Below are 24,825 nucleotides of genomic sequence, written 5' to 3'. Positions count from 1 at the left end.
TCTCCTTGATGCATATCTCAGTAGATGTGAAGCTCCCTTTATGATTATATTTTTATTTTTTTCATTTGTCGTGGACTGTCTCTAATTTGGATCCTTTGCCCTTCCATTTTTGAAGCATTATTCTGTATAGTTTTTGCCACACTTTGATCCCTGAACACATTGAATAATAAATTTTACAGGGGAAAGACATCTGAATCTTGTCATATCATATTTTTCCCACAAAATGTTTATAGTTATATTCTGAAAGTGGCCTTTAAAAGCAATATTGTGGGTTTCCATATGTACTGTGTCAAAATCTTTTGTTTCATGTGTATCATGAAGATTTTTCTTTTAGCTTATCCTTTGTTTCAGCTACCTCCTCACCTGTAAGTAACTGGGAGTTTGTTCAGTCTAAGAACACAGGGAATTCTGTCAGCCTGAATCCCCTTCCTCGTGCTGAGATTTGTTAGGCACTATTAGCAAATGGCAAAAAGTATTGAGTCATTGCATAAGAGAAAAAAAGGATACTGGTTTCTCTATGGCCTTTATAGTTTTAGCCACTTTTTAAACCCTGTATTCATGCAATTCCTTAGTGTCTTTTACAATACTGTCTCAGCCACTGGAGTGAAAATGAAACTAATTTAAGTTCTATTTATTCTCAACATGTATCTGAGTGCTAAGATGTTATTCACACGTCCTAGACATATCAGTTCATAGAGATAGTGTAAAAAAACACTTCTATCCATAAGTGGGCCCTTATGTACACACAGCTAATAGCTTCAGTGTACTTACACGTAGAACTCTTCAGCCTAGGAATTCTTTTTCAAAAGGATAAAAGCCTCACTCCTTGCCAACTAATGTACAAAGCGTGCACAGAACCTTTCAAGGGAGGAAAGAGGGAAATAAAAGCACCTGTGCTATCAGACAGGTGACAGGTAAAAAGTATCAACACATACAACATTTTCCTGTTTAAAGAAAATAGATCTCTAATGTGAGAAGAGATGGTGAAATAAAGATGGTGAAACAAAATGAGCTGGTGAAAGCAATAAATGGACATGGTGAAGGCGTGGCTAGGAAAAAGAAGCAAGAAACAAAGTCTCATTGTGTAACTACAGATCATGACAGTGATACATAAACCTGTAGCTAGGACACTTAGAGGGAAGAAAAGCTTGTTTACTCATAGGCATGCAAAGGAAAACCTGATTATCTTTCTCTGATGCAATTTTGCCCTTTTATATTGGTTTGTAATGAATACCTATGTTGAAATCCTTAAGTAGTACATCAAAATCTACTTCTGAACTGTAGAAAAATGGCAACAGAATAGGAATTAGAACAGCCAGTTCTAAAGAGTGCTATGCTGCAATCAGACAGTGAATCTGAATTCAGAAAAGGAATGAGATTCTGCCAGCAATACCGGGGGTTGCTCCCAGACCCTCTCTTTGCAGCTGTGTTTACACCGACTGGTTGGGCAGCCTGGAGGGACTGAGGTGTGTGTGAGCTCCGTTTGAGCTGGGGCAGGTTTAGATGAGGGGCTGCCTTTGCAAAGCCTGACCCAGAAATCACAGCTCAAAGTGAGACCAGCACTGGAACCCAACAGGCACAGGGAGAGCTGCTCCATGGTACTGACCTCATGACTTTGAATCCTTTGCAAATATTTAGGGATTTCAATGTCTGTGAGCTACAATTCTGGATGAATGACTAACTGGTTCTCTGGATACAGGCTTTGCCTCATTCCAGATAAATGCTATTTGTGATTTTATTCCCACAGAGATTCCTGAGGAGGGATGTCTGTAACATTGTGGAGGAGAATAAAATAGAATCCCCTGAAAACCTGAAAGCAAACAAAATGCTGGATAGAAGCTCAGCCCAATCATTTCACTTACTGGTTCCCTTATACAAGATGGATTTGGCTGCTATTCCAAATATTTTTGGAAAGATTTATATACCAAGCAGCCATTCAAAGTCAAATAACAGAGTAATTTATATATTAATAAAGCAAAGAGTTAATTGTGCATCACATTAGTGAGTGATTTTGAAAGGTAGATGAGTAGTCCTTTTCTGTATTATTTCTGTAATAATGAAATTTTGGTTGTCCATCTGCTCTTTTTACCTTTGAGGAAGGGTTTAGTCCCAGCTTATTTTGTTGATGATAATTAGAGTTTCACGTCACTGACCATCTGGAACAGGAGATGTGAGCACTGGGAAACTAACCAAACTGGCTATTAGCAGGAACTTTAAAAGAGCTTCTCTCCCAAAATAGAGGAAATCCCACATAAAATGTTTGTACATTTGCTTAACAAAACCTCTTTCTTTTCTCCTCCATGAGCTTTACTGTACAGACCAGTCTTACACTTAAATGAAAGGAAAAAATGCTGTTCAGTTTCTGTAATGCTTCTTAAAGCCAAAATTTCAGTATGAAAATGGGCACTTGGAAGAGAATATTTTAAGGAAGTAGTTCTCATTCCTCAATTTTTTTCACATTTCAGTATTTTGTATATTTTTCCCAAGATTATTGCCATATTAAAATTTTAGTTAGGTTCTAGTTAATATATGCTAAAGGTCTTGCTCTCTGTGCTGCTGTGTCTGTGTGAGCTGGAGCTCATTTCCCCCAGCAGCCCTCCCAGAGCTGTGCTTGCACTGGGAGCTGAAGGTGCTGATCACCAGCAGCAGCTCTGTCCCTCCAGCATCCCAGTGCAGGAGGTGAACAAAGACTTGGGAGAGGACACAGGCAGGACAGCTGACCCAAACTGACCAAAGGGATATCCTGTAGCATGTGATGTGCTCAGCAATAAAAGCTAAGAGAAAGAAGGAAGGGGCAGATAAATGTTACTGCATTTATATTCTGGAGCAACTGCTCCACATAGGTGGCTGGGCATCACCCGCCCCTGGGAAGCACAGAATAAATCTTTGTTGTCCTTTGCTTTCACATACAGCTTTTACTTTATTAGTGAGGCTTTATCTTCACTCCTGAGCTTTCTTTCATCTTAGTTTCTTCCCCCCACCCAATCCTGCAGAGGAGGGAGTGATGGAGTGGCTGGGTGGGCACCCGTCACCCAGCCAGGGTCAGCCCTCCACAGTTCTCTAGTTGGCACAGGTTTGTCTGTGCAATTCATTTGAACAGGCAGCCCTCAGCTGCAGACTGCTAAGCTAGAGTAGATTTCAGTAAGCAACGTTCTGGAGATTGCCTTAAGGGATGTATGAAGATAGAGCTTAGCTCAAATCAGCTGGGAATGTCTGTACTTGTCAGACACAATCAAACCAGAGTAGCTGCAGGTATCTCCATCCACTTATACACAAACAGGTAAGTTTTAAATTCAGAATTAAGAGCACTGCTTGCAGTCCTTGCAAATCACACCTAAGTGGCAATTATTTAGCTACACTTTCCCTGCAAATGACCAAATTGGCGTCAAAGCTTCTTAATTGCAAAGATTTCTATTGGGAACTCTTCAGAACTGAAGTACATTGTGGTACAAGTCAGCCTTGTTTTTGAGCTCTTCCAGATGTTTTTTCTTGTCCAAATAACCTTTTTCTAGTGAATAAGACAGATTTTTCCTGAAAGCAGGATAATTACATAGAGTCTAATTCTACATACAGAACTCTCTTTTATTTTAAAATGATAGTACTGATATTATTTCCCTTGAAGTGTTCCAAAAGAAAGCAAATTTCATCCTCTCTGGATGAAATACTGTATATAAGAGTCTGACTGGCTCTTATAATAAATTAACATAAATATCATGTCTCCTGGCAGAGAAGAGAGAGGAGGAGTGTGTGTCAGAAAGGTGAGGCAGTCCTTTCTGCCATTTCATTTGTGAGGTAGCCACCAATTCCTATTCACTGCCCAAATCCTTCCCAGAAATACAGTACTGGAGAGCACAGCTATCTCAGAGAGACAGAGAGTTTGTCACAACAGGATACTCCATAAAAATGCTGTTATTCCTTGGAGATCAAGTTATGATTACATGAACCAAGAACCCATTCCTATTGTGGGAGAATGGACAATTTCCACTGGCTACCCAGGAACACTAGGAAAGACTGATGTCTCTCGTGATCCCTCTGTGAAGGAATCCAGAACCCCTGTGCTATGGTTCAATTTGAATTTCATCATTCTGACCTGCTCTAAGCATTTATATTTTTTTTAACAACAATATCAGGTAAACTGCTTCCTCCTGCGAGCCTTGATCTTTTAAGGCTCAAATCCTTTAGCTACTGAGGCTTTAGAACTGACACAACTCTTCATGAAATTCTTTTGCATGTGCATATGTGCAAAAATATATATATATGTATGGGGGGGGGGGGGGAGGGGAGGGAAACTGTCCAAAAAGCACACCAAAATAATGCAAATGTTATCAAATACTCAAAAGTTACATAATGCGCAAAAAATTTCATATCTGACACGAGGAATTTAGAGGTACCTTTCGTAAACATTTTTATTAAATATAATTTTTAAGTTTATTTTTTCATACAGAGTGTTCCTCCACTCTCCATACCCAAGACATCATTTCAGTGTGCATGTTTCACCTTTTGGAGTAGAAACTTTAATGGTTTCAAGATATACTTCTGTCACTTGAGCAAAGAGAATTATTGATAATGGTAGCGTCAGCTGCCTTCCTTCAGCGCCAGGCTCAGCAGGAGTGACTGCAAACCTTTATTTACTGCACTTCACAGCTACTTCAATGATGAGATCAGCAAATTTCTATTCTCAGGTTTTATTCCAATGGTTACAAAATTCCACTCTCTCCTTGTTTCCACTTGCTTTTGTGTTGGTCTCAATCTTTCTCTCCTTTGACAATGGAAAGACAATGGTCACCATCTCCATCTCACCCTACCCATTGCCCTGAACTGCATGACCAGCTCCACCACTTCTGTGGCACTCACCAGTCCCTAGGTCTCCCACCTGAGATAAAAAGAAATTATTTCTAGAGATAATCTAGGACTGTAACCAACCTCCTTCATACCCTAAAGTCAAGAGAAACCCTGTCTTCATTTCTGGTGCAAGCACCTCATCACTATCCTTATAATGTTGTGACAAACAGAGGTAATGAGGACAAGAGGGGTGATGTGACGGTCACAGCACTGGGGACAGCAGCTGCCTGAGTCTGGGGACCAGCAATTGCAGGGGTAAATGCCACATATTTAAGTTTTAGATAGTACATGCCTAAAAAATGAGATCTTGGAAGATTTTTAGCTGATGAAGTTTATCAGATCTCCACTGAGATTTGTCAACTAAACATTTTGGAAACCCTTACAAATTTGCATAATTTTGTCACATTTCCACAAGGGCAAAAGATATGTAGGAAACAGATGGATAAATTCTTCTTTCCTCCCCTTGGAAATGACAAGTCTGAATTTCAAAGTGGTACAGCGAGAAATCTTTGTAAATGTGTGGTTGTAAGGTTTCTGTCCAAGATAAGCACAGAGGTAGTCTCTCTATAATGGCTCTGCAGAACGCCAATTTAAAGAGAGGAAAAGAAAAAAGAGAGAGAGAAAAAAAAATCTTCATGGAAATTGCAAATGCAACATGGCAATGTAGTCTCAATGGTGACATTTTGGCAAAGTCACAAGCTGTGACAGAGACAGAAGACACTCAGGGCAGCAGTTGTGCAAGTGGCCCTGAGAGAACTCAGTGTGACAGAGCTGGTTCATTTCTATGTGTTCAGGGCAATAGGACTTATGAACATTCCCTGTGAAGACCATTGTACCAAGGAAACACATCCAGTCTTCTTATCAGTTTGCTCTTAATGCACTTGGAACATTGATGTTCCCTAACTACTTGCTAATTATAATGATCTACATATTCTGAATGTAATGTGTATAGATATATGTTATTTGGATTCCTAATGAAATTTCAGCACGTTTCTGGGGAGACATAGTGATGCTAGAATTTGAATTTTGAAAATGAAGGCTTAAATATGATTAAAATTTTGAACAAATAGTATACCAACAATACATTAAATAAACTGATATTCACGATTTTCCCTTAGTAATTTCTCCATTGTAAAACCTCAAAAAAGTTATATAGATTTTAGACATTAAAACATTTTAATTTTGTATCCCCATTCACTGAAAGTTTAATTTATTTTCACTTAAAAGAAATCAAACTGTTTTTCTTTCCACATTGTTCTACTGATCTGTAGCAAGCACAGCCAGAAGCGATAGTGAGAGAAATGAGAATAATGGAGTGCCTAGCAGGCTGCTGTTCCTGCCTCAGACACACTGGGAGAAGGTTATAGCTAAATGAAAATATTCCTGAAGAAATGTATCAGCTCCCTGAACCATTTAACAGTGTACATCTTCTTTATTACAGTGTTTTCATTCCTAGAGAGTAAGGTGAAAGGTATTTCTAAACTCTCATTATAGGATGTTCACAGTTTTACATTTTATTTCTAGCATTATCAGGACTTACTCCATAGCTTGGAGAGTGTTTTTGTTGTGCATTGTTAGAGTGAAGTGAATGCAAAAGTTTCTGAGGCAAGACTCCTACGTTCTAGTAATTATGGGGGTAATGAAGCTAGGCAGAATAATTTTCATCTTATTAATAGCTGTGTTTAAGCCTCATAGAACTTCCTGTCTAGGGAAAGTATTTACTTTTAAACTAAGTGGTGGAAATTAATGTGTTATAATGCATGTTTATCCATAAATCAATGGAGTCTATACAAAGCCAGAAAGAAAAATTATCTGTTTGGCTGCCTGTCATTTCTGTGAGGTTTTTCACAATGCATTAGATAGGCCAATAGCATATACGTTAATTTTAACAAAGGAAGATGTTCCTTAACTCTTTCAATCTTAGCACTAAGGAATAATTCATGATCAGCTGTGTGTCCAAAAGTCTTAGCATGTGTATTTACAAATAATTCATTATTATCAAAGCAAAACCTCTCATCCAGTATATTTGGTATTAGGTCACTTTGATCAAGTGATTTATATTTAAGAAATTGGGGTGGGTAGGATTTTATTATCCTTTAGATTATTTTCAAGATTCCCATTAACTTTCAGATATCCTTCAAGTATCATATGTTTAACTAGCAAGGCTTAAAGGTGACTTATCATTCAAAATTCTTATACAAAGGATAAAGACAGACTTCCAATTATTTTGAGTAAAATGTTCCCAAAGATGGAAGTCAGAGAAACAGAATGAGTGTTTGAGTGTATATTTGTGGGTGTTTTCTTGTTTTCTCTTCTTGCTGTAATCCTTAAGAATAAAAAGAAAGTTTTACTGTTGTGATTGCCTTAGAATCTGGGACTGAAATCCCATCCACATCAACTTCCCTGCATACGTGGTGATTCCCTGTGTTTAATTTTACCAGGAGTGAAGTTCAGTAATCCCCAGATTGCCAAGCGCTGCTGGCAGGTGCCGGAATCAGCGCTGACTTCACGCTTGAGCGAACCAATTTCCACAAGGCTCAGCGGCCCCGTCTCTGCTCTCAGCAGCCCCAGGCTGCTGCAGGGAACCCCCCAGGCTCTGCAGAGCCAGCTGCAGTTCCAGGGGCTCCGGGCAGAGCAGCCTTGGCAGTTCCAAGGCCAGGGAATAGGAACAAGAGGGATCCAAGCCGCTCTCCGCCTGTGTGCCGCCCTGCTCCCAGCGCCTCTCTGCTCTTGCTGAGCTATTGCTCTTCAGCCAGCACACCCCAGAGCTACAGTTCACTGTCAGACAAGTCGGGACCTATTCTTCTATCACCTCCTCAGAAATTCTCTCTTTAAATATTTTTTCCCCAAAGAGACTTACATGGACTTTTTACCTTCCCAGCACAGAGAAATTTTTGAGTGGATAACTTTTAGTATGTGTACTGGGCCTTGCTGGATTATGCTTTCTTTATAGAGCACTGTCCAGCAATTTTGTTTTAATGTTCTAACATTAAAGGTCTAACAGGCTAAAGAACTTCAGGCTATAGAGTGATAAGGTAGTAAACAATAGGTAATATTGCAATTCTAAGATTTCTACCATGGCCGTGATTTTTCTTTTTATAAGATGTAAAGAATAAATGTTAGCATATTAGCAGAAAGGTAGAGGGGAGCTTGAAGCCCACTTTTCTCCTACAGGAATATTAGTGCCATTCTCTATGCAAGGCTGACCAGCTTTTCTAGCAAGTGGAGTGCCTTTCCCTAAGGTGAAATTTTATTCTGTTTATTTGCTATATTTGGATCAGGAACAGAGACTTACAATTCAGAATATCCCTAAATCCCCATCCTCAGCTCCGGTATATAAAAAAAAACAAAACATGTAACGTGTTCTGTTTCTGACATTATTACTGCCAACACTAGATCATACAATTCACATCTGGATTTATTTTAGAATTTCTCATAACAACAGCTGCATTTCTTGTCTTCAGTTGGATACATTTTTAAAAATTAAAATTGCCATGGCAACAGCTGCAGCCATTTATTATAAAGCAATAGAAGTGGAACTAATATTTGTGAGAGGAGCTTTGTTATCACACAGGATAGCATTTCATTCAGACAATGCCAGAGTAATTTTTCCCTAGCTGTTCCATTTTTTAGAATAAAAATATAGAAAATATTTTCAATAATGAAATGTAGGTGGGATTGAACAGCTCAGGAGATTAAAAAGATTTTCTTCTTTAGATTACTGGCTCATCTCAAATCCAGATTAGCAAGAGGCAAAAATTATCAGCTGTTTGGTGGGCACATGGAAAAATCGATAGGGCTATGGAGCTCTGAAAATCCCATTCCCACAGCAGTGTTTGAACCTTCATTATGCAGCACAGAAACTGAAAACTGAGAACACAGGGTGTGTCTTCAGTGGAGGAAAAAAATGCTGTGAGCCATCCTTGAGGAGTGCTGACAATAAATGCAAAGGAGAACTCCACATGCAACGTGCAGTGCTAAGACAGAAGAGTTCCAAGTGAGCTGTCCTGCCCTTCACATCCCTTGCACTGGAGCACCTGAGAGAAGGGAACTGTTTTCCTGAGTAAAATGTGGCTAAAGAGAGGTTTGGCACAACCTCAAGGTTAGGCTGTTCCAAGTCAGGACAGGGGTGGGGTCATCTAATGCATGGTCTGGGCACATTAGGAATCATGTGGGCCATTTTGTTTGCATCTATTGGCAATAGATGCGAATGCCAAGAAATTGGCAATTTCTTGGAGCGTTAATTTTTTAAAAAATCTCTCTAAGAATCTGGGTAGGAGACAGACAAATTGTACTGCAGACATTAAAAAGCTACACGAACTGTAGAATTTTCTCATGTAACCCCCTTCTGACTATGAAAGAATCTGTTTTGCATGCACTGGCTATGCAAGGATGATATACCACATACCAAAGACCACATTTCTTCCTATTTATTACACATTAGAAAGTCTTAGGCGGAGTGAGGGAGAACATTGAAATAGAAAAAACTTTATACATACTTTCCTTCTCCTTCCACTCTAACTTTTGTGGGATTCTGTGTACCTTATCTTTATCAATTACATTCAGCATCAGGCCTCCCAGCATCCTGGTCTGTTCAGAAGTTCCTAAAGATGCTGAAGCTCAGTGAAGGCAGTAGACCAGGGGCTCCTTTCTTAATCTCTGTCAGAAAACATTCTGCAAGTGAAAAAGCTCAAGGCTGTTGATAGGCCAGAAATTTGGCACAGCCAAAAACTCTGGCACCCTATAGTACTGGCAGTGAATTACCCAGCTGCTCCAGGGACTACCTGCATCCTCTAGCAGCACACTTAGCTGTGTCTAGGATGTAATGATTTAAATACAAACAGTAGCATAAAAATCTCCTAAAAGACAAAGAGTACCCATACTTACTAAGCTCTAGGTTTATTGCAAACATGGATTATTATATAGTCTGTCTTCATTAGATTACTTTTATGTCAAAGATGGTTTATTTCAGGGAGACAACAGGAAAAATATAAGAAAAAACAAAATTACACCTTGTGCCTGAGAAAAATCTATGAAAGCATGTAATTAGCACATTATATTTTAATAATGAGATCTGGTAGAATATATAACTGGTAGAATATAAAACTGACATCTGGTAGAAATCACAAAGATAGTTTTCTTTCTCCTGCTTTCTCACTTAACCTTTCAATTGTTTGTAGCATATTCCCAGCAGCATGCTCCCAATTCTGTCCCTCCTCTTCAGCATTCCTAGGTAAGCTTTACAGCCATTGTGACACTTCAGGCAGTGACATGGGACAGCTGAGGCTTGGCAGAGCAGTGGTGAGAACAGGATCCTTGCCTGTCCCACTGACAGGAGGAGAAGCAGTGAGAGGACAGCCTGCTTTCCTCAAGGTGAGCAGGACTGGGCACTTGGAGCTTCCTCTCCCTGTGTCTGGGGTACTGAGCTGTGCACAGACAGGCTCCCTCCCCATCTGCAATGTTGTCTGTGAAAGGACACGGGATGCACCACCCTCAAACACATCAGATTTTCATAAGCAGAGGTCACAGAAGGAAAAAAGTCCTTTGACTATTAAATGAGAAATTGCTGTATATGTTGTTCCATTGATCAGCTAAGCAATGTGATGTTACCCCTCACTCCTTTGTCCACATTCATTCAAGGGGATTTCAGGGAAGATTCCAGTGTATTGTAGTAGTGTTTAACGAGCTAAATCTCAGGGACAAATTGGTCTAAAGCCTGGAGGAGAATGAGGTGAGTAGAACTAAGCATTTGTGAAGGATAAGAAGGAGCTATTACTACAAAAGAAATGCTGCTTTCATCCCTGGGTATTTCACAGTGCTCACAGGTCTAGTGGGTTCTCCTGCAGTGTTATGAGGATGAGACAAAGCCTAAATGAAGGGAATACTGTCTGGCATAAACTATACATCCTTTTCTGTTGTTTCAGTCTTAAACTGCTCCTGAACAAAATCATGGGCTGTATGACTATAAGAAAATTACTATTTAATAAAGATTTAGTGGAAACTCCTTCCATTTAATCTCTGCTAGTTGCCCATAAGAGCAAAGGCTTTTTTACAGCTAACCAACCTGCTTATAAACTTCCTTAAAATGTTTGGGTCATATCCTGCTTTTTTTGCAACACTAGTGCACATCTATACCAGCTGCACTGAATGAGTGGAGTTACTTCAGATACTCATCACTATAAGGGTAATTTGAGGCACTTTCTCCTCTAGAGCAGGATGACATAAATCACAGTGATTTCCTGATAATCTGCTGCAGTGTTCTAACGCTCTGCTCCATGAAGGCACCCACCAGACCTTTTGTCAACAGGCAGGTGGAGTTCACTTGACATAGATAAATGTAAAATTTGTTTGCAGGAGCAAAGTCATTGTGAAAGACTAGGGTAGTTGAAAGGCTTTGTTACCTCATCCTTGACTCATCCAAAAATTTTAGCAGAAAAAGGGGGTGTTAAATAAGATTACCCATTCTTCCAGTAATCACCTTCCCTACCCCTTATGGACACAGAATCAGTGTCTTGTGAATGTGCTCTGTTTTATTCTTTGCTCTCCATTTGTAGAGTGAATGAAGTCCCATAGTATCACATTCTGCCACTTTTGTACAAGTAAAGCTAGGCATGGATAGAATTAGGCCTTCAGGAGCACATTAAAATCTTGCTTATGCTCACAGAACACTTGCAATTGCACATTAATTCAATTTTTGGCTTTCAAGAGAGTTATATCATTTTCACAGAAAATCTTTATACCAGGGTCTTGTCATCCTACACTAATGGGAAGAACTGTCACATAAGGGGAAGGTTGTGAAATGTTTCACAGTATTTTTCAGATCTTTAAGTAACTTTGGAGAAGAGTGGCTCACAAGTAAAAAATTGAAAGATAACACAAAGGTGAATAATGAAGCAGAATGTAAAGTTAGTAGTGGAAGATCCAGGAATGGACAATAGCTTCTAACTCAAGTGTCAGGGGTAGGGAGGCAAAAAAATTCTTTTGGATCATAAACCAACGTTAGCAAGAGTCTTAACACATACAGCACATGTAACTCCCCTTATGGCGCAATTAGCATTATGCAGCAGATTTGGTTCAAATAACAGAAAAAACTATTTCCTTTTTCTTTCCAGATATTGACTTTAGAATTTTTAACTTTTTGTTTCTTGTTAACTCAGGGGGTGGCTGGGTTGTAACTTTTACAGTCATATTTTCTTTGCAGAAAAAAAATGTGCATTTTTTACAGTACTGTTCTACCTTGCTCTATTTTGCATAAGTGATTACAGAGAGATGACAGGCAGGGTAGAAGTCCAGTTCTTGTATTGGTACAATATCTCTTCCTTGGTGGTTGATTATTTGTTTCTAGTTTCTTAGCACTATCTGCATCTTCCCAGTTGCTGAAGCCACTAAAATCTCCCTAACTGGGAGGACAGACTTCAAGCTGCTCTAGATAGACACAGGCCTTTCCTCTTCATGCAAGGTTTAATAAAAATTGAAATTAAACAGGCAGTTGGATTACAGTTCTGATACCCAAATGAGAAAGGATCACATTTGCAGGCACAGAAATGTGTAAATTATGTGCCTTTGGATATGATCAGCCCATAAGTAAGGACAGTCAGAGGGATAACACAGAATGCAGCACATGCTGTCACAGACAACCCACTATCAGCCATCTGTTCTCTGCTGATGTGCTTCATTCCTCTCAAAGATATGGGACAGGAAAGAGTTGTCACTGTGACTGTGATATTTCCAAATAGATTTATGAAAATTAGGCATTTAGAAGCAATAGCAGTCATTTGAGAATGAAATATTCCTGTGCCAAGCCTCAGATAGGTGAACAAATTTTACTGTTAAAGCCTTAATTTTCTTTTACATAGATTTTAAGCCCATGTTGCTGTTCATCAGGATTTCTTTCTGTCAAAGATAAAAACGGGTTAGAACAAGGTAATGAGAAGCTAAGATATTTGTACAGATGACAGTGCACACCATTTCTCAAGTGCACTGGGGCAGAGAAGCTCCACACCAGATCAGAGATGATGTTAGACTTGAAATTGCTCTGCCTGCAGGCCCATTAGGTCCTTAATCATTGTCAAAACTCTCATCTCACATCTCCTTCCTGCGAGTCAAAGTGGCTGCAGCCCTGTAGCGAGCAAGCTCTGAGCAGGCTCAGGAGGATGCAGCGTGTCCAGCTCCTCTGCACAGGGACTGGCAAAGCTGTTCCTGGGCACCAGGGAAGCTGAGTTCAACCCCACTCAGGTGGGTGAGATGCCAGGTCCTTTTATGGCCCAGGTGGTGGAATTTGAGGGCAAGAATGGGATCACCAGGATAGATGGCTTCCAAGGCTCCCATAGGAGGCAGAGAAGACTTCCTGAGGATAATGGGTTGGGAGACAGAGAAGAAGGGAGGATGTCAGATTTTCTGCAGTCCCTGATGTATGGGGATAGATGACAACTAAGATCTGCATTAGAGAAACTCTACCTGGAACAACACAAACTATTTGTTGTTTTTTCTGACAAGCTGCTCCTGCTGTGTGTCAGCTCAGGCTTGGACACAGAAGAAAACGGAAAATAGTTACCAGTGTAAAAGCAAAAAAAGCTCATATACAACAACAGTAAGTGTTAGCTTGGCTTAAAGTAATCAAGGTAAAATGTCCTCTACTATTTGAGAATTTCTGGGAAAGCCTACAAAGGAGCAAAGCAAGATCAGAAACAGAGGAAGAAAATAAGCCATGACACAGATAAAAAGAAACAGAGTGTAAGCCCAGATAGAAAATAGTTTCTAGAAACAGTTTTCTCCTAGGCCTTTTTCTAGAATTAAAAGCAGTAATACTAATACTAATACTAGCAGTGATGAAACCAGGCTATAAGTGGAATAAAAACCATGTTCTGCTGTATTGCCAGGAAGAATAAAATTTTGGATACCCATAATGAAGGTTCAAACACTGGCCCCTTGGGCAGTAATTCAACTACCAGTCTCTTTTTTTTTTCTTTCTTTTCTTTTTTACCTGTTATATAAAGCTCTACATAAATAGAAAGCTTAATATCTATATTTCTGCAAAGTCTCTTCTTCAGGAACCTTAAATATCTAAGAATTTGCCAATATTGTCAGGAGTAAATTCCATTGAGACAGATTTGTTTATACAGAGAGATGTACAAAAGACTCCTCCGTGTTCCTTTTATGTACTGATCACTGTTTTAACACATCTGAAAAATGCATTTGTTTGTTATTTGAAATTTTCATCTAGAAGATCTCTGCATATTTGTTTCAAAACTGTTAAAATTGACCACTTCTGCTACTCCTTAGGCCTTCCTGCCTGATGTCTTTACTTTGCCTTAACTGCCTGCAAACCTTCTCTGCTCAATTCATGGTTTTACTGGCTTGGCACGGTCACATCCCGAACTTCCCCAGCTGTTTTACCTTTATAGTTCATCTCCTTGCTCCTCCTGCGGGAGGAGATTTTTGTGAGGCAGCCTAAGCAGGCTCTCCCAGCTTGCCAAGAGAAGGTGTCTGGTGCCATGCATGGACTTTCACACCTGGCTTCTCTTGCAAGCACATGTTGGGGGTAAATTACAGCTCTGACGTTTTGGCTTCTTTTCAACACTTTTAGGAAAACTATATAGCCAAAAAGTTGTGTGGGAACAGAAATTGATTCCATCCACTTGTCTGAAAGATTCAAGTTTTCTAACATGCTGTAGTGACCTACCTTTTACTGCATAATTATAATTTCAGGAAAAATAACCTTCTTTCCCTCTTAAAAACAACCTTGAACTCTAGAATACTTTTTTCTGGCCTGTTTTATTTTTCTTAATTAGCAGCTGATGAAATCACAATGTAGTTCTATAATTATTTATCACCTGAGGGAGATCCCACTTATTTCAAAGAAGGTATTTTAGGGAACATCTGACCTTCCTGTATTTTCAGGTATTTTTTTCTTTTCTCACATTGTTCCTGATTCTCTTCTGTGCAGTGTTACATGGCACGTGATGAAGTGGCAAAGAGGAAGAAGGGCACTTGGCTAAAGGAAGCCCTGTGGCTTAGCAAGTGGAAAGAATTGTTCTTCTCCAAAGCTGATTATTTTCATGTTGGTCAAATAGACAGGACAAAGACAGGAATAAACCAGTCTGTTTACTGGTTATTTCTAACAACTGACTCTACATAATTTTATTAGAAATTTTCTGCTGTTTGCACACACTTTGCTTCTGATGCTTGGGGGTATTTTCTTTCAGCATAATGCATTTTTCTAAAATTCATCCGATACAGGTGTTGCTTCACTTTGGCTTATATCAAAACAAAGAATCTTTATACTGGTCTGCTAGTTAAGACTAATTAACATCTCTTTATTTGATGTTGCCAGATTAGCCCTCTGCACATCAGGTTTGGACAGAAACAAAAGTAGGATACAAGCTTTAACCTCGACAACAGATTTTTCCTCAAAAAACTTGACTTACTGGAAAATCTTTGCTGAATACTAAGTGCTTTCTATGTTATTTCTTTTTTCAAGGGAAAATATTGTGCTGTACTCACAGACTGGGAAAACTAACAGGAAGAAAAATATCTTTTGAATAAATGAAGATGCAAAAAAGTAATCAATTAAGATGTAACTGGAACAGTGACTGGATGCTTTCTATTGCAAAAGCCCTTCTGTCATGCAGACCTTTAGTATCAGACCCCTCTAAAGTGTGTAGAGTGAACGTGTTTGTCATGCTGAGCTTTCATCCTAAAGTGATCTCAGCAGATGAGGGGAGGGAAGTGGGATGCTTATCGTGGTACAACTGACACAAACTGTTAATCCTTCTATCTGCTTCAAGAAAAAACTACCACCCCAACTTGCAATATATTGCATAAATAAATATTGCCTGTATTTCCTTTTTTGAAAGCTGTGAAAGCACTTGAGCCTGTCCAATGTTGTTGACCCAAGGAAGCACAGAAGAACTGGAAATAAAAAGAGATCTGTTAAAATAGCTGTCTAATATAGAAAATGCTGACTAATCCTTATGAAACCAGCCAGGAGGTGAAGCATTATTCCTGACTCCAGCTAGAAGAAGCAGCAGAGGTTACCAAGCTCACACAGAGGCAGGTAGTAGGGATGGGACAGGTGTCTATGAGATACATATATTGAGTATTCACTGAGGAGTCAACAAAATTCTCTCATTCCTGCCCCTGCACTCTTTGCCATTATGGCTGGCAGATAAAGCAGGCTTTTGCCATTAAATCTGTTCATTTATCAGTCTCTGAAAACAGTTTTCTGCTGCATTTACTTTGAGGACTCCCTTAATCCACCTCTGATACAAATTTACAGAAATAAACCCTTTTTTTTTTTCTTAAACTCATTCAGTGTTTAGAAAGCCTCTACAACCTCAAAACAGTTTTAAATTTAGCATCAAACCCACCTGCACTGCTTATTAATGAACTGCAATCACCCCCTTTGCACAGAGAGCACAGAGAGCAGAGAGGGCAAGTCATGCCAGCAGGGCTCTTGAATTGCTCTCCAAGGAAAAGGAAGAAGGGTAGAGGCACTATAATTTTAATTATGGTTCTCTCCAGTGTTAAACTTTGCAATATTGTTTATAGGTCAAATAATTGGTTTGGCAGAAAGCAGTGGAATAAACAGGATTAAATCCTGGCCTGTTAAATTGCAGTTTATATAGAAAATCTCAGGTAAATTCTGTATTTTGGATGCTTGAAAGGATTAAAAGTTAGTGCTAAAAAGAAACACGTCCAGAAAAATAAACAGTTCTACTAGAGAATAATGCAAAATGAAAAATAGAAGCAGGTATTCTTTGAGCTGCAGGGAAAGAGGAGCTCTTGAAAGATTTAGACAAGAAACCACAGTAGTATAATGAGCATATGTCATGTTATGGCGCTTTTAAAAAATCATAGGGGACACAATGAGTAGAAAAACTTTTCAGTGAAAATGAGTCACTTCATACTTGTTCCTGAAATAACTATATTAAGAATAGGATGCTTTCTTCTAGTTTTCTTCTTCCCTGAAATCTGTTGGTAGATTGGAGGGCAAACTGTAATCCTAACCTGTCTTAATAAAGCCAACTTTTTTTACCCTAAGATTAAAATACTTAAAAAAAAAAAAAAAAAAAAAATTTACTGACTATGGCTTACATTTGACTAATAAATTCTCACTCCATATCAATACCTTTTTTGTTACTGAGCATCCCTATCATGGTCAGGAGCCCATCATTCTAACAGAACCATTTTCCTTGATTTTAAGACCTCTCTGAATTCACCACTCAATGCAGGCCAGAGCACCAGTGGCACAAAAGAACATTTCCTAGTTTATAATTCACTAAGCAAAACAAACCAGCAGCTGCAGTCTTTGTACTTGGCTGGGACAAACATCAAAGAACCAAGTGGCTGCTTTGCTGTCAAGACACATGTACAAATTTTTAGGCAAGAGAAACAAAGAATTATTACTGATCCCCCTGGTCCAAGAAAGCCACAGTTGAAAAAGGATGGAAAATTTTGATAGCAACATGTTGCTGGTCACCAGTTCCTCTGCTGCCAGTTTGGTGTCCTTGTATCAATAGCACCTCCACTAGAAATCAGCTCAGTGATTTTGTGGGGGTGCAAATCAGCATAACTAGAGATAAGAGATTTTAGTGCTTCGTTACTTCTATTGTGGTACATGAGCATTCCCCCCTCATATTTATGGCACTCCACCATATGCCTTGAGAATCCTTGTGCCATTTCTGCAGACTGAAAGCAGAACTGTTTTCACATCTTCGTGTTATTTCAATGCGTCTGTGTAAAAAATTCTTTATACAGACCTTTAACCCTAAGCTTTATTTCCAAATGAAAAACATCAGACTGCAAGGATCACATTCTTAATTTCCAAAAGCTTGAATTATTCACAACTTTTTAAAAATTTTTAAATTTCAATTCTTAAAATGCCAATCATTTTCCAGCAATCCAAGGCACATTCTGGAATCCAAAGCCAAGCTCAGCGCATTTTCTTTGACAAGGATCACAAAAGTACTCAAAACAGTACTCAAGGCAACAGAACACAAAGATATAAAATGTTTCTTAATTAGTTTGTGAGGCTTAGAGCTATTTTGTATCTGTTCAATATAACATCTCAACAAGAAAAAGGACATGCATATATGAGATTACTGGTGTTCTGGATAATAATTGACTGCTGGCAAATAACAACTCTGAGATGCTCATAGAATTATTTAGTGCACAACCCCTTTGCTTTGGTGACATCCTTTCCCATCCCAAAATACTTGTGGTGGCTGCACTCTGGGGTGGGAAACAGGAGATGACCTTGGACAACTGCAGCACTTCCATTCTCTGGGCAGCTTTCATTCTGTCCACAAGTTTCCTTGCCACAGATCCAGCCCTGGTTATGAAGGGTTACACCAAGTAGGAAAATGCTCAGTGGTTTGTGACAAAATTGCTGCTGCATGTGTGGTACCTGCTGTGATTTGTGTCACCCATTTGAACCTCAGCCACAAAGCTGCACTTTTTATCAAGGATATTTGCAAATATGTAACTGCTCTGAGGACATATGGCCAATAAATAATTCAAAGTTATCTATCTTCCCTGCAGTTTTCTTATCCACCTACCACCTTTTAATGTTTTGTTGGCCTGGAAACAATATTGTTTATGGCACTTCTAGTATAAAAGTGTTGCTGACTGGCAGTAGACTATTTCCAGTGTGATACCTTGGAAATAAATTGGTTCTCCCCAGTCTCCATCTGCTTTGCTCTCATCTGCTATTAACCCAGAGAAGACTTGTTTTGTATTTTGAGTGCCTAAAACTGTTCATTTGCAATTATTGATTCCAGAATTGTTACAATGTGATTGAATTTGTTATTTCTTTCTCTCTCCCTCTCCCCCACCCCTTTTTTTCTTTTCAGCTCTATATCCATTTACAGTCCTAAGGAGAATCCTAACGCTTTTGATGCTGCTGCTTTCTTCCAGTCAGTGGGAAATTTTCTTGGGATCTTTGCTGGATCATTTGCCATGGGATCCTCTTATGCTGTTGTCACAGCTTTAATATCCTTTATGGTTTGTTTTCAGGAAGCAAATCTATAGATGTTGGAAAAAATATACAATATCTGAGAGTGACCATCTTTAGTTTGTGCCTGAAGCTTTTCACTCTAGGCTCAAGTGTTCATAAAGAAACAGAGAAATCATAAATTTATGGGAAATGTAATTTGTCAGAATCTACACATTTCTTTTTTATCTTTACCATTAGGCAGGATTCTGGCCTTTATCACCCTATTTGGAAATAATTGTATTTTAAGGAAGTGTTTTGAAGTATATTGAGGTTCAAACATTAATTTATTAAGAACAGCAACTTATTTATGAACTCCGGGCTAACAGCAATTATACAAAAATAGAAAGGAAACACTACACCGTGACAGTGTGACCAGCAAGCCCATCAGTTTAACTAATCTGGAAATGAAAGGTTTGTCTGTTGCCCTGCATTGTTTCTCATGTTTTACAGTTCATATAAAATGCTACTATAGAAAGATCAGTGATTTTGATATTTCTTGCATTCACACAAATGTAAATAAATGCCAGTTTGTTTATAAAACTGGACAAAATTACTTCCTTTTCTTTTTTTTTTTCTGGGAAAAAGAATATCAAATGCAACCAACTAGGTATAATTCAAACTCCACAAAAGTACTTAAGATAGCTGACTTTAAAATCTGTTCTGGATTTTCCTCCTTGAGATAAGTTAGAAGCTGTGCAGTTCTTCCCAAATTCAACATGTGTAGATACGTATGGTGGGAGCTTTCTTTCTTTCTTTCATCTTTTCTCAGATTAGGGGCAATTTCAGCTTACAAAACAGTTGGGTTTTTATTTTTCCTTAGTAATCTTTTAGCACTTGACAAAATTCACAAAGCTGTGTGAGTTTCCCATGTTGGAGACAGGTCTGTTTTTCCTCCTGTCCTGGAGTGCCTTCTTATCAGCAGAAGCGGCTGGGCTTACAGGTGAGTATTGCATTTAATTAAATAAAAGCAATTTTATAATATGCCTCTAGTGTGGGTAAAATGCATGGCTTGTTTTAGGTATGACATCCTGTATAAAGCTTCTAAAAGCCTGTTGCTATACTGAAGGTTGTTTCATCTTTAAGAACAATTCTGTAGTGACACTGAATAAAGACATAACAGATCAGGCTCAAGCCCTCAGTCTTTCTTCCCTGCATTATCCCATCCCTATTAGTCTCTCTGTTAATCCTCCTATTTTCTGGGCAGCTATGGGACCAAAGATAACAGTAGGTACAAGGAAGGAAATAGGCAGTGCCTTGTGATTACCAGACTGTGCTCCTCTGCACACACTCCATATCCTGGGACCTTCTCATTTTTCTCAATTGTCAATAATTGAGACCAATTATCAATAGTAAAACAAGAACAGGGCCAGTAGGTTGTATCCACCTTTATAATTACGAAAAAAAAGGTCATCTTGTTCAGTGCACCTACATGGACATCTTGGCACAGCCATGTCCCAGTGACAGGTAGAAAAATGTGTGATCCCATTGTTTTTTCATTAATTCCAGTAAGGAAATTGTACAATCACAGTCAGTTATGTACCAGGGCCTCCATTAAAGGGTACACAGAAGTTTAGGCAAAATTTGTAAATGGATATAGTTTCCCTCCACAGCAACCTATTGTATAGTGTGATTCAAAAGAACAAAGTTTCTATGACCTTGATTGTTTTAATGCTCTTGAGGTTGTCACCTCTGAAATCCAGTGCTCTAATTAATGTCAGGGAAAATCAGAAGAAAAATGCTTAATGGAGTGGTAATGCAGCCCATGCTGGTTTGTTTGCAAAATTGTTCAAAGCCTTTTGAAGGCAGCAGTTATATTTTTGTTGAGTTCTCTGGAGCCAGCATGTTACTTTTCTAATATCAGCCACACAATCAAACTATTTCTGAATGGGTATTAATATCTGCATCTTTGTCTTACTAATTATACAACTTTGCATCCTGTTTATTGCCAAATTCTTCAGGCCAATGAATAAAAATAGTGGCACATGAACTGAACAAAAGGGTGATATTTCATTACATCAAGAAAATCAGATGCCAGGTGGAATGAAAGTCCACTTTGTCTCTTAACAACTCTGTACTGGTTTGGGCAAGGGTAGCATTAATTTTTTTCACAGTAGCTAATGTGGTGCTGGAAGCAGCCCTGGTAATTCAGGGGTATTTCAGCTATCCCTGAGAAGCACTTACACAGAGCCAAGGGGTTTCTGCTCCTCAGGGCACCAGCAGAGGGGCTGAGGGTGCCAGGACAGCTGAGCCACCGCAGAGCAAGAGGGGCTGCAGCAAGAAGGTTTCTCACTCTCACCCCTGTCTCCTTCTCTCCCCCATCCCACCAAGGAGGAGGGAGAGAGGGAGTGAGCAGCTGAGAGTCTGAGCTGCTGCCTGGGGTCAGACTCAACAACCTCTTAAAAGAGTGGCATGAATACTGCAGGAAAACACCAGCAGAGGAGGAGGATTGTTGATCACTTGCCTGCTACTGGGGTACTGATTTCCTAATCCAGTGACTTCCAAGTAAGGGCTGTTTGAAAATGCATTCCTCACAGAGCACAAGGATGCCATGTTTCAGCAACCGAACAATTGATTATACATTACACACAAAAAGTGGATTTGTAAAGGAAACACTAATATCTTTCAGAGCCTCAGGTGCTGCACCAAAGGTAATTTCCATTTCTCAGGCATAGGAACAGACTCTATGGCCAGACAAAAATATTTGGCATGTGTCTTTTTTGCATGCTGGAAACGTGATGATGGACAGCAGAGTCTCTCCTGGTAGTTACCCTTAAGAGTGTTTCATTGCTCTTTTCTGCTGTAATATATAAAATATCTGAAATAAAAGACTTAATTATTGAACACCACAGATGGTGGTAGCCATGGTAAGGAATTTTAAATCAACAGAGGGAGAGACAGAGGAAGAGAGTGGAATCAAAGTAAAGTTTCAATTTAAGGGAAAAATAGAAAACTATTTGAAGATTTAACTAATTTTTATCAGAAAAGGAACTGATGGAGGAAAGATAATTCACCAACTCATATATTCCAATAAAAAGTATCAAGCGTTTTTAGGTCTATCACTAGCATTTTTTCATGGGTATTTTTTCATGGGTTCTGAGTTTCATGTGGAAATTGTTTAATTACTGTTGTGAGAAGGCAAAATTTAATCTTGAAACTTTTATCAGTTAAATCTTTGTCACTTAATTTCTGTAAAAGGCTTTTGTCAGAAGCTGTTATTATGGAAAAAAATCATGGAGCCTTTCTTGTGGCTTCAGAAGTTCAAAGCTGTTTTATAAAGACATTTACTTTATTAGTACTATGCTGATATTACCCTTTAGTTGTCTGGCTTAACCAGTTTTGATGTTGCTTTTGTCTTCTCTCCCTTTCCTCTGAAACAGTTCTAGCTCTCCTCCTTTCAAAATCTTATTTTAAACTCCAAGTTCAGGAGCAGAATTACTCTGTTGGTTGAACCAGGCTTTGGTTCAGCTCTGGTTTCTCGCAGCCATGCTGAGAAATCAGTGCAGTGCAGTTGTGTGCAGTGCCCACCCAGTGGGTGCACACAGAGCACCTGTGCAGGAGGCAGGGGGAGCCCAGGAAAGGCAGCCATGCTTCAGGACACACTCAGCTCTTCATCCACACTCTGTCCTTCCAGTCTTTCCCAGCTTTCCTGCTTTGCCCTTTGTCTCAGTGCACGCAGGTTCTGGTTTTGCAGCCCTGTGCCTGTCCTTGCAAGCAGCTGTGAGAATGCAGAGAGCCTCACTGCAGCAATGGCACAGCTGCACCGCTGCATTCCATGCACCACTGCATTCCATGCACCACACTCCTAGAGTCGACATGCTTCAAAAAGTAACTGGTTCCATTAGACATTTATGCCTATATTCATCTTCATTTTCTTTGGATATTGTGTTTTCTCTGTTCATTCCTTCTAAATGAACTTCAAAGGATTAACACTAGACTAATACTTCCCTGTAGCTATTAAATAATGTAATTGCAAAATCATTTTTATGCTTATAATGCTTTCCACAGCAGTCCTTCAATCATTCTGAGCTTTTGGAAGTGTAATATTGAAGAATTTCATAATTTAGAAATAATGGGCTATACTGTTTTTTTTTAGTGGGTAAAGCAGGTGGTAGGGCCCACTTGTTTAGCCTGCAGATTTCTAAAATAAAATTTAAATGGAAAGTAGTACAGGTCAATATTTTAGAAAATATTTCATTCCTCTGCCTCAAGATATCCCATGATATACAACACACAATATATGGGCCTGACCCTGGCTGAAAAATGGATGTGATCGAACCAGCAAATCAAAATAAAAATCTGGGATGATTACACAATTATTGTTATACTGGGAACTGAGAATTATAAATGAATGTTATGGTTATTAATCTTATAGCTATATCATCAAGCTGTGACACATGCATGATAAATTGATTCTTATACAGTAGAATCTAATTTGTGCATTTTCTCATTTGCCCTGGAGTATATCATTCCTGACTGCTGAGCAAAGCTGTAATAGCAGAATACTAGAGTAAGGTCAGTGTTAATAGAGATGTTTTCATTTGCAGAGTTCATTACATAGTATTTACTAGTAGGCTATGAAAAAAAAATATAAATAATTTAAATTAAACACTTGTTGAAATAAATTAAGAAAGCACATCTTGCATTTATTAATTGCTTGTTATCTTGTCTTATAATTAACAACATTTTCTAAATTTAGAATGATCACTCAGTCTGAGAAAGGTTCCATGATGTACATGGGCCTTTAATGGTCATCTCACTTGGACCTTCTCTATCTACAGCTGTTTGAAGTGACCAGATATTCAAGTAAAAAGAGATTAATTTACCTGCAGAAATACACTCAAGCATATGCATGGGAATTGACTTGTATGTATGTGTTCATTTGATGCATACTTCAAAGTCACACAGTGACTCGGTGTAAAGGCATCAAAATTGCAGCCAAGCTCCTCTGATTTTTACACAGTAAAGACCTGCATTATGAAGACAAAAAGGACAATAGACCTTGAAGGAAAAAATTGTTGGAGAGTGTAATTTTTTGTTCCTTTACTGGTTTTCAGAGCTCTTTGATTTCTGATCACTAGAAAGAAAAAAGCTTGTGATAATAAATTACTGCTGCTTCCTCACTTTCAGCAGTTCTTGTCTGGACATTTTGTGGTGTTTCTGCCTTTGTGATACCTGATCTCTTATTCAGCGCTCATAAGAGAGCAGAGTCTACCTAGCAGGAAAGCTTTTCCTCCTTTTCCTCCAAAAATAAATAAGTAGCATATTATGAATGAGGTAGCCAGGATGAGTCCAAGGACCTGGTCTCTCACTGGGGCAATTTTGTGCTACTTTTCTATTTAGGACATAGCAAACATGAATGTCACCAACTTAATTTTCTTTAATACTGCTGACAAAGTGCATTTATCCTCATGCTGTTCACTTCTCCTATCTGGTTGCTGTGATTTGTCTAGAATCTATCATCTACACATTGCTTTTCTAAAAATGCTGTGAGCAGGTCTTCTTGTGGACACTCTCAGGAGGGATCTACCAAAACATTGCTGCCTGCAGTTCTGAGCACTGTGAGCCCAAGGCAGTTTGGTGCCTGATGTGCCTTAGTTCACTGAGCTGACATTATTCTATACAAGGAAGATATTCTGGGCTTTCAGTTTTAAACTGTGGGGTTTTCTTTTCTTTATTCATTAGTAATGTACCATGCTGTGTCATGCAGAGTAGGCAGACTCCTGCCAGTGAGGAGGGAGAAGGGATACTTTGGCTTCCAGGTCAACAGGAAAGAGACCACAATTCATGTAAGCTCTAGTTCTGCCACTCCCAGGAGCACAGGATGAAATCCAAGCCTAATTAGGAAAACAATAGGTTGGAAGATGGCATTTGCCCAGCTGTGCAGAGAGAGATGACAACTGAGCTGGTCTGCAGCAAATCCCTAACTGGAGTCAGGGCTTGGGTCTGCCTAATTTAGGGGCTGCTGTAGGTAGTCTTCTAAGGCAGTA

At 39.0% G+C, this 24,825-nt stretch overlaps 1 protein-coding gene across 3 annotated transcripts in view; it reads left to right on the top strand.

The window, feature by feature from the left end:
- Positions 1-24,825, top strand: part of SLC9A9 (solute carrier family 9 member A9) — a 195,124-nt gene that overhangs the window by 52,406 nt on the left and 117,893 nt on the right. For all 3 annotated transcript variants that reach the window (XM_021536919.4, XM_077785661.2, XM_085587168.1), the window contains exons 7-8: positions 18,696-18,834; positions 19,673-19,778. In XM_021536919.4, coding sequence (XP_021392594.1) covers positions 18,696-18,834; positions 19,673-19,778 — 245 coding nt within the window. The remainder of the gene's footprint in view (positions 1-18,695; positions 18,835-19,672; positions 19,779-24,825) is intronic.

The sequence above is a fragment of the Lonchura striata genome, chromosome 9 (genome assembly GCF_050655825.1).
Source record: "Lonchura striata isolate lonStrDom1 chromosome 9, ASM5065582v1, whole genome shotgun sequence".
Classification (NCBI taxonomy): Eukaryota; Metazoa; Chordata; class Aves; order Passeriformes; family Estrildidae; genus Lonchura; species Lonchura striata.
This window is presented reverse-complemented; position numbering and strand designations above follow the sequence as displayed.